Source organism: Hemiscyllium ocellatum, chromosome 23 (genome assembly GCF_020745735.1).
Source record: "Hemiscyllium ocellatum isolate sHemOce1 chromosome 23, sHemOce1.pat.X.cur, whole genome shotgun sequence".
In the NCBI taxonomy this organism is placed as follows: domain Eukaryota; kingdom Metazoa; phylum Chordata; class Chondrichthyes; order Orectolobiformes; family Hemiscylliidae; genus Hemiscyllium; species Hemiscyllium ocellatum.
Window position 1 is genome coordinate 47,219,327 of NC_083423.1, and position 10,730 is coordinate 47,230,056.

At 41.9% G+C, this 10,730-nt stretch overlaps 1 protein-coding gene across 1 annotated transcript; it reads left to right on the forward strand.

The window, feature by feature from the left end:
• Positions 1–5,228: 5,228 nt before the first annotated feature.
• On the forward strand, positions 5,229–10,241 carry LOC132826774 (microsomal glutathione S-transferase 1-like). The gene is made up of 4 exons (XM_060842961.1): positions 5,229–5,337; positions 5,475–5,623; positions 8,608–8,708; positions 9,090–10,241. The coding sequence occupies exons 2-4, from the start codon at positions 5,507–5,509 to the stop codon at positions 9,334–9,336; spliced, it is 465 nt and encodes a 154-aa protein (XP_060698944.1). The 5' UTR covers positions 5,229–5,337; positions 5,475–5,506; the 3' UTR covers positions 9,337–10,241.
• The last annotated feature ends 489 nt before the right edge of the window (positions 10,242–10,730 follow it).

The following is a 10,730-nucleotide window of genomic DNA, read 5'->3' on the forward strand; positions in this document are numbered from 1 at the left end:
GGAAAGTGTGTTTGGGATCTCAGATACTGAGGAGGGAGGAAGTAATCTGACAGGTGTAACGCCTTCTGTGATTGCGTGGGAAGGTGTTGGGAGAGGAGTTGTTAGGAGTGGAGGAGGAATGACCAGAGTATCCTGAAGGGAAAAGTCCCTGTGGAAAGCTGACAATGGAAGGGAAGGGAATAGTGTTTGATGGTGGCATTCTGCAGGAGGTGACAGGAATGGCAGTGAATGATCCTTTGGATGTGTTTGCTAGTGGGCTAGGTGAGGACAAGGGGAAGGGGTGAGGGCAGAAATGTAGGAGGTGGGACAAACATGGCTCAGGGACCTATTGACCACAGTTATGGGGAATCCTTGGTGGTGAAAGAGGTGTTATTGTCAGAACAGATGCGACGAAGAAACTGGGAGAATGGGATGCACTCCTTACAGGAAGCAGGGTGCAAGGAGGTACAATCAATCCAGGTAACTGTGGCAGTCAGTGTGTTTGTAGTGTAAGCATAAATACCACATTTTCCTGGCTACTAGCAGGTCTGATGAAGAGTTGCTAAACTTCAAACAGTAACTCTGCTTTCTTCCCACAGATTCTGCCAGACTTGCTGAGTTTCTCCAGCAATTTCTGTTTTTCATGAAATCATGGAAGCTCTATAGTGTGGCAACAGGCCCTTCAGGCCAACAATTCCATATCAACCTTCCAAAGAGTAACCCACCCAGACCCATTCCCTTACATTTACTAATGTACGTAACCTACACATCCCTGAACACTATGGGCAAATTTAGCATGGCCAATTCACCCAAGTTGCACATCTTTGGATTGTGGGAGGAAACTGGAGCACCCTGAGGAAATCCATACAGACACGGAGAGAATATGCAGATTCCACGCAGAGTCACCCGAGATTGGAATCGAACCAGGTCCTTGGCTCTATGAAGCAAAAGTGCTAACCAATGAGCCACCATGCCACTCTAAGTTGTGAAAGGGAGACAAAAAGATAATAGATTGGTTCAGTGAGAGGGAACTGGCAACATTGGAACGATCAACAAGAAGTGTGGAAAGATTGTAGCAACATCCTAATGTTTGAGGGGTGTCTTTGTTCCATTCAGAGCAGTGTACTCGGCTAACATTATCAATTCCACTTCATACATTGCGAGACCTTCCCAGTTTGTGGAAGAGTGTGAGGCCTGCACTCCCATCAGCTGCTGTCTCATCCTGAGAGATGGTGTGAAGCCCAATTAGACCAGAGTCTTTGGGAGAGATCTGATTGAAACTTACAGAATACAGGCAGGCCTTGACTGGAATGGACATGGAGAAGATGTTCCCATTAGAATGGACATAGAAAAGATGTTTCCACTTGTTAGAAAGATGAGGATCCGAGGGGACAGCCTCAGGGGGAAGGGATAATTATTTAGAACAGAGGAAGTGGTTAATCTGTGGAACACATTGCTGCAGAAAGCTGTGGAGGCCAAGTCATAAAGGTGTACAGCACGGAAACAGATCCTTTGGTCCAACTCATCCATGCAGACCAGGTATCTAAATTAATCTAGTCCCATTTGCCAGCACCCAGCCCATATCCCTCCAAACCTTTCCTATTCATATACCCATCTAGATGCCTTTTAAATGTTCTAATTTGTACCAGCCTCTACCACTTCCTCTGGCAGCTCATTCCATCAATGTACCACCCTCTGTGTGAAAACGCTGCCCCTTAGGTTCCTTTTATATCTTTCCCCTCTCACCCTAAACTTATGCCCTCGAGTTCTGGACTCCCCCACCCCAGGGAAAAGACCTTGTCTGTTTATCCCATCCATACCCCTCAATAAGTGTATTTAAGACAGAGACAGATAGGTTCTTGATTAGTAAGGGGATTAAGGGAGAAGGCAGGAGAATGGGGTTGAGAACCATATCAGCCATGATCAAGTGGCCTGGTGGGGATTGACGGGTCAAATGGCTTAATTCTGCTCCTATTTCTTATAGTCTTATGGCATGTTCAGTTATATGAACCCCAACATGTATATTGACTGACAAAGGGAGGTTTGCAGTTGACAGTTGTGGAGAACTCATTAGTGGATTTCTCAAACAAGAATTTCTCCATCGAGAAATGGGAGTACAGTATAGAAGTGAATTTGAGTGCTTGATAAACCATATGAAAGGTGTATAAGGGAATCTGTACAGCCAGCTGCACTTTCGAATATTATGAATGCATCGTCTATGTACCACAAATAAGATTAGAGCTCAATCCACCTAAAACATGTTTCTCATAGCAACCGATGCAAATATTAGTGAGCACTGGACCTAGACCCAGCATCTCACCGCTACATCATCTATTTGGGGATGCTGTTTCATTAAATCAACTTACACAGTTGAGTTCACTTACTTGCATAATATCAATGAATAGATTCAAAAGACGACTTTGCATCTATATTGTTGTGATCATGTGACAACATTACTGTCAATGGTTTCATTCAGTGGCACATGGTGATGTTAAGTTGGAAGCGAGTAAAAAGTGAGGTCTGCAGATGCTGGAGATCAGAGCTGAAAATGTGTTGTTGGTTAAAGCACAGCAGGATGCTGCCTAACCTGCTGTGCTTTAACCAGCAACACATTTTCAGTTAAGTTGGAAGCGTCTGGGTTTATGCTCATAGTATGAATCAAAATTATAACGTTAATGCCAATTCTGATATCTGATTTACTTTATTCTTGCAATATACTGAGTTTCATTCCAGCATCAGAACAGACAAGCTAAACACTTTTTTAAAGAGAACATTCCAATGGACCCGAACTGGTACAATAAGCTGATCAAGACACTGTTACAAAATGTAGCTGGGTTTATGGCAAATCTGATTTTTATGATTGTTGAGGCAGGGCAACACTCAGGCCACTCAGGTCACCAGATCTCCAGCATCTGCTATCCTGTGTCTTAATCTATGGATAAAAGAGATGAACTCAGGAGGTGAGGTGAGAGTGACTGCCCTTGAGATCAAGGCAGCATTTGACCGAGTGGGGCATCAAGAACCCCTCGCAATACTGGAGTCAATGGGAATTAGGGTGAGAACTCCCTGCCAGCTGGAATCATACTGAACACAAAGGAAGATGGTTCCAGTTATTGGAGACACCACTGGGGCAGGGGCCCCTCAGGATACTGCCTGAGGCCCAATAATCGTGAGCTGATTTATCAATGAACTTCCCTCATCCTAAAACCAAATGCTCTGTGATGATTGCATAACATTCACGATCATTCATGACTCCTGAGGTAACCATGTAATCTGTGCCTGCTTGCAGCACAACTGGACAACGTTCCTGTGGCAAGGAACATTGATATCACATAAGGGCCAGGTAATGACCAAAAAGAGAATCTAATCACTACTGCTTGACATTTAGTCGGATTGCCATTGCTGAAATACCCATTATAAATATCCTAAGAGTTACCACTGACCAGAAACTGAACTGAACCAGTCGTGTAAATACTGTGGCCACAAGAGGAGAGCAGACACCAGTCATTCTGAGACAAGTAACTCATCTTCTGACTTATAGAGTCATAGAGATGTACAGCATGGAAACAGACCCTTCAGTCCAACCTGTCCATGCCGACCAGATATCCCGACCCAATCTAATCCCACCTGCCAGCACCTGGCCCATATCCCTCCAAACCCTCCCCATTCATTTTCCCCATCCAAATGCCTCTTAAATGTTGCAATTGTACCAGCCTCCGCTGGCAGCTCATTCCATACACGTACCACCCTCTGTGTGAAAAAGTTGCCCCTTATGTCTCTTTTATATCTTTCCCCTTTCACCCTAAACCTATGCCCTCTAATTCTGGACTCTGACCCCAGGGAAAAGACCTTGCCTATTTACCCTATCCATGCCCCTCATAATTTTGTAAACCCCTATAAGGTCACCCCTCAGCCTCCAACGCTCCGTACTTCCCATTCTTTTTCTACCACCTACAAGGCACAAGTCAGGAATACGACAAACTGATCTCCACTTGCCTGGATGGGTGCAGCTCCAAAAACACTCAAGAAGCTCAACATTCCCAGAACAAAGCTGCCCGATTGACTGGCACCATATCTACATACATTCACTCCCTCCACCACTGCTGCATGGTAGCATTTCTATCTACTCTAGCTGCACACCAAGGCTTCTGAGACAGCACCTTCAAAACCCGGTACCTCTACCACCTATTCGCAGACACATGGGCACATTACCTAGGAACACATCCTCCTGCTTTGGAGCTATATCATTGTTCCTCTACTGCAACTGGGACAAAACTCTGGAACTCTTTCCTTGGAACACCATCTCAAGCACAATCAAGGATAATGGTAGCTTAACCAGTGATGCCACATCCCACGAGCTAAGACAAAAACAAAGACCAGCCCAGTCCTCCTGTTTGGCCACAGATTAGGATTGAGGTCTAGCCATAAGCAGATGAGGCCATCTTGAGCTTGAGGCAGTGGAGTTTGGAGGGACTGTTCTCCAATTGCCGGTCTCTATCCAGGAGAAGGAACAACGGGTGTCTGCCAGTATTGTTGAGGTCATCCACAACTGGTGACCACTGGGTGAGCTGCAGTGCATCAGTACCCATTGCAATGATATGGCTGTTTCTTTTTAGCTTTTTGTTACAAGGGTGGCATGGTGGCACAGTGGTTAGCACTGCTGCCTCACAGTGCCAGAGACCTGGGTTCAATTCCTGCCTCAGGTGACTGACTGTGTGGAGTTTGCATGTTCTCCCTGTGTCTGTGTGGGTTTGCTCTAGTTTCCTCCCACATTCCAAAGATGTGCAATTCAGGTGAATTGGCTATGCTAAATTGCCTATAGTATTAGGTAAGGGGTGTGGGTCAGTGTAGACTTGTTGGGCTGAAGGGCCTGTTTCCACACTGTAAGTAATCTAATATCAGTGACCTTTTATTGGCAATTAACTTTCTTTTGGTTGGATTAAAATGAAACAGAGGGTCAATCCCTTCCATTTAAATCTGGGATCCCTTCCAACTGGCAAAGGGCAACAGAAGAATCCAAAATTCATCAATTTAATAAGTCACGTTTATTTCCCTTTTCCGTTGTCACTTTAAATTCCCTGTCTGTGTACTTCTTGTTAGAAGTCTTCTTTTAAAAAAAGGTTTTTGATGAACAGCAACAAAACACGTTGTGTTTGAAGGTTGAGTCTAAAATCACTGCATGCCTGACGACCAACAGCTGAGATAAATACTCCTCCTGTATTTGATGGGAGGCGTGCCATGGTAGACTCTAGTCTTCCAGTATCCCGTCGACCCAGAAGCTTGGACCTTTCCCCTCTGTCAGATCACGAGTAAAGTTGCAGAGAGTTCGGTTCCCGGAGCAGCTGGATTGCCGACGAGGTGCGTTAATCTCAATATGCAACGTGAATGGGGCAGTTTAATTGAGGCTTTAAGATATGCCTCGGTGGTGTCTGATTTTTATTTAAAGATCCTAACTTTGTTTAATTGTACACTTTCATTCCCTACCCCCCGCCCAGTTTTCTAGCCGTGTCCACTCCAGGGGTTGGAAATGTCCGAGGTGTTCAGCAGCGAGGTGTTCCTCGCTTACTCGACCTACAGCACCGTCGTGCTGCTGAAGATGCTGCTGTTGGGACCCCTGACTGGATACTTCAGGGTGACCCGAAAGGTAAGATCTAACAGCCAGACTTTTACACTGAGTCAGTTAAAATGGCAGATTACCCCGCCCCATTGCTGCTTTTGCACTTCCGCAAATCTGCAGGAACTCTTTGCATTTTGCAACACTTTTTAGGAAAATAAAACTTCTTAGATCATTGCAATGAGTTAATTTGCAGATTGAAAGATGTGTGTGGATTATCATGCAGTTTTTTTTTTAAATAGCAAAATGTACTTATTTTATTCGATCCTTTATGTACACGCAGTTACTGAAGCAGTTCTGTGCAGTTTTTACACATGAACAGACAGATGTTAGAATTTATCATTCCCTGCAGATACAAAACAACAATCCCATTTCTTACTAACACAGGAGACTTTTTACATATGTCTGAGGCACCAGTGGACACTCATTGTACTTTGTAAGGACTGTAAGTGCAGCGTTTCTGTCCCTGATTCAGTCTCACGGCTTTTCGATGTGGGTTAGGCTCTCCCATTCCAACCACGCTAATGATCTCATTCTCCTCCCGGACACATTCCTAACTTTGCTTTGTATCTGTTGCTTGAGCTACTGTTTTCTCAATCATTTTACCGTAACCCTTTGATCGTTGGGTGTGTTATTCAAGTTACTGCTGAGCTTTCCTCCTGCCCTGACTTTGAGAACATACCCAGCCTTTCTGTGTTCAGACATTTGTTCCCCACTCCCAGATGAAAAAATACTACTTACCACCCCGATGACTTCCCTCTCCTGGGGGCTTCACAGCCTACATCTGTCCATCTCTCTCTCTCTCTGCTTCCAAAAAGCAGTTGTCACTACTTTCCAGTCTTTCAAAAATCCTGTTGTGATTCAACTTTTTAAAGTTTTTTTTCTGATAATTGCCATTCCCTCTCAGATGCTACAATCCTATGACCATTGAAATGGACAATTCTAAGAAGCTTTTTCACTCAATTTACCACATTAGCATGATACAACACTTTTTTCATTGTATTTTTGTGACATGATACAAATACATCAAATCAAATTAAATCCTCATCCTTGATGCTACATTTAGTAAATCTCATGACCCTAACTACCAGTGGTTCTATGTTCCTGAACAGTCTTCTGCTCCTACATCTTGTCATATCTGTGGAGACTGGGTCATTAGGTATGTTCAAGGCTGAGATTAACTGACTGGTAAAGAATCAATAATATTGGGAAAAATACAATCAAGTGGAGATGAATAGAGGGGTAGACTTGATGAGCCAACCTTTGCTTATGGCTCATAGTTACACTCTAAGCCCTGTTTGTGACATCAATATTTTCAAGGAAGATAACTGCTTGTCCCTTCAACTTATCTCTGTTCTCCATGTCTATCCTTAGCTGCTCAATAGTGCTAAACATAGCCCACCTTTGTGATCATATTCTTTACTCTTTTGGGGAAAAAAAAGGTGGCATTATGTGTTTAAAAAAAAATGTATTATTGATATCACTTACATTTTTCATTGATTTGTGCCTTACACTTATCAAATAGTGACCATCTTTGACAGGAGACAATCCAACTATATGGTGCTTTGGCATGCAATTGTATTACCATCACCATAAATATGTGCCTCACCTATCAACATCCTGAGGGTTACAGTTGACCAGAGACAGAACCAATCAATGAAATATGTGCCTCTGAGATCAGGTTAGAGGCTTGGAATTCCATGGCAAGTAACTCCTCATCTGCATCCCCACCTGTCTGGGTGGGTGCAGTTCCAACAATGCTCAAGGAGCTTAACCATTCAGGACAATGCAGCCAACTTGAATGACACTGCATTCATGAACTTAATTATTCACTCCTTTCACTGCTGATGTACAGTGGCAGAAGTGTTAACCACCTACAAGATGCACTCTAGCAACTCTCAAAAAATTTCAATAACACTTTCCAAACCGGTGAATGGTGCCATCAAGAATAAGGGCAGCAAGTAGCCATGAACGGCAAATTGACCACCAAGCTGCACACTATCTTGACTTAGAACCTGATGGGTATTCCTTCAGTGTTATTAGACATACCTTCTGGAACACCCTTCCAACAGTGCTATACCTCTGTATTATAGACTGTGGCAACTTTAGATGGTGGGATACCTTTAGCTTCTGGAGGGCAATGGAGGATGGGAAATGAATCCAGTGGAAAAATAAAAAAAAAACAGAATTGATTCAATATATCTCCAAATGTACATAAATGTGATTAATTTGGTTGTTCTGTATAACTAAAGCTTTCCCTTTTTGACTAAAGGTGTAAGACTAATTTCATACAGCATTTTACTCTATATGGAGTGTTTCAGCTAAAGCTTCTATAGTAACTAATCTGATGGAGGAGTTACCATATTCCCTCTTAGTGGATTTTCAAATTGTTAGTCACAGTATGTCAGAATGTATTATGAAGAACGATTTCACACAGGGGTAAGGTCCGTATTAAAGTCTTTGTAAATCCAATTCCAATAGAGGTGAAGGGATTTTTTTTGGTAGAGCTGTGTTTAACAGGGTGTGTCACTTTAACTGCAATTGTTATCTAGTCCTTGTAGGGAAATGAATAATCTGGACACACCAACGTCAGGTTGTAGATGCTCAGGAGAGTTCATATCTCGATTTTGTAACTGTTCTTAAATATTCAGCTGTACTTCTTTTGTGTTTTATTGTTAATTTATTAAGCTTGCTTTGAATGGTGACTTACTTAGTGAACGGTATTTGAGATATTAAGGTGCTAGTGTGATTTTTGTGCACATTAAGTCCGAGCTATGTGTGCACAGAATCTAATTTTTAAAGTTGTGATTTTGATAGTAAGCTACCTATTCAGAACTAAAACACTGGATCTATGAACTGAAAACCCGATAGCTTCCAGGAGATACCAGAACCTAGATATACATGTCAGAAGAAACTGTTTATAGTCTGAAACCAATCTACTTGTGGAATCCTGGACGTATGATGGGGTGTGGTCCATTGACAAATAACAATTTGTAACTCATTTTCTAAAACAGGTCTTTGCCAATCCTGAAGATGCCAGGGCACATGGTGGCAAGGATGAAGAAGCTAGGAAAAAGTGTCTGAGGATTGATCCCGATGTGGAGCGGGTGAGAAGGTGGGGATTGTTATGGCATAGATTTAAATGGATATCAATTTTACACAATTTAACAGCTGTTTACCATTCCATTCAATAGACAATCTTAAAAATAAATGTTAAGCTAAAATGAAATGTACAGTCCACTGAGTTACAAAATTGAAGGATTGACATGTACTGCGTCCTGTACTGACATTTTGTGTTTTTCGTATATGACTGAATTTTGGCTGACAATTACATATAGGAGACTCCTATTCATTTTGAGTACATTCATTATACATTCCTGTTTAAATTACACTTCAGTAATTCATTCCATATTTCTTTAACATAAGGATAGGATTGTTAATGTATGTTTGCTCAACTCAACCCCTATTGTTTGTTGCCTGTTTATGCTCCCTGCAGATGTCATCAGAATGACCTGGAGAACATTATTCCATTCGTAGGCATTGGTCTGCTGTATGCCCTCTCTGGCCCTGACCTGTGTACAGCTGTAATGCACTTCAGAATCTTTGCTGCTTCCAGAATCATCCACAGCATTGCTTATCTGGTTCCTCTTCCCCAGCCATCACGTGGTTTGAGCTGGATGGTTGGGATGGGAGTGACCTTTTCAATGGCTTATAGAGTGCTGAAGGCAGGAGTGCACCTTTGAAAGCATTGATTAGCACAGCATTCTCTTTCCAAATCTTTTTTGTTTCTCTCATTCCACTCATTCTATTGAAATTTAATCTCTAATTGTGTTGAAGTAATGGAAGTGTTAAATGTAATCGATTGTTGAAAATGAAGGGGATAATGGAAGACAAGACAAAAAATATCCAAAGCGGTTTAACTTGGTGTCTGTGTGTGTGACTAACCAGTGTCTTTTTAAAATGGGTAAATCTGTTTTGGGATAGATTTCCAAAAGGAATTAGAACAATGATAATTTGGAGATTGCCATGCCATTTGTTGATCAGTACAATGATTTAAAATAATATCAAACACATCTTGGGTGAATTAACTGGAATGTTCAGTATTCCTTTATTTTACTTTCCAGCTCATTTTTAAAGGGATTTTATTTGGCAAATGTATAATTAATAGTGATATGGTCTTGATCCAGTTTTTGACTTTCTAGTATATGCTCACTGCTTTAATGGGGAGGTAGATAGCTCATTGACCACGTCTGACAGCAAAAGATATTTTCTAATCTGTTCAGATGTGTTGTAGCATACCTCTGCAGCAGGTCATGATTTGGAGGTGCTGGTGTTGGACTGGGATGTACAAAACTTAAAAATCTCACAACACCAGGTTCTAGTCCAACAGGTTTATTTGGAAGTACAATGGGGCCTCTGAATCTGACTTCAATTCGTTCCAGGAGATTGCTCTGATTGCGAAAGGTTTGGATTCCAAAACTAATTTTGCAATAAGAAATAATGGAAAGTGAATTAATCAATTTCTGGACCAAAAAAAACATTTTCAAGATCCTTTTTAACTGCAAATACATGTGGTTAATGTAAAATAAGATGAGTAAGTGACCTAAATATCATGTAGTAGTAATAATAAAAACAAGAAATAAATGTACTAACATGAAAATAACTTCATTTACCTTCGGGAGGAGTGCTAATGGTGCATGTGGAAGCTGGGAGAGGGTTTACTGCATGGAAGGTGAGTCCCCTTCCATAGTAACATCAGGTAACTGTGCTTCTGGTTAAAAGCAAATTACTGTGGATGCTGGAATTTGAATCCAAAAGAGAAAATGGTGGAAAATCTCAGCAGGTCTGGCAGCATCTGTAAAAGGAGAGAAAAGAGTTGACGTTGAGTCTAACTGACCCTTTGTCAAAGCTTTGACAAAGGGTCAGTTAGACTCAACGTCAACTCTTTTCTCTCCTTTTACAGATGCTGCCAGACCTGCTGAGATTTTCCACCATTTTCTCTTTTGGTAACTGTGTGCTTCTGGTGTTTGCTGTCTTTGTCTCTTCATTCTCGTAATACTAAGACCACTTGAAGAGGGCTGGGGCTCACTGGACTGGCTTTCTTTAGAGAATCACCTTTCCAAAGTTGTCTGGTGTT

What these genes read in the sequence shown, in the direction of transcription:
- LOC132826774 (XM_060842961.1), top strand. Translation starts at nt 5,507, where the DNA reads ATGTCCGAGGTGTTCAGCAGCGAGGTGTTCCTCGCTTACTCGACCTAC. An exon ending in ACTTCAGGGTGACCCGAAAG is followed by an intron (nt 5,624 to 8,607) that starts GTAAGATCTAAC and finishes TTTCTAAAACAG; the next exon opens with GTCTTTGCCAATCCTGAAGA. An exon ending in GATGTGGAGCGGGTGAGAAG is followed by an intron (nt 8,709 to 9,089) that starts GTGGGGATTGTT and finishes TGCTCCCTGCAG; the next exon opens with ATGTCATCAGAATGACCTGG.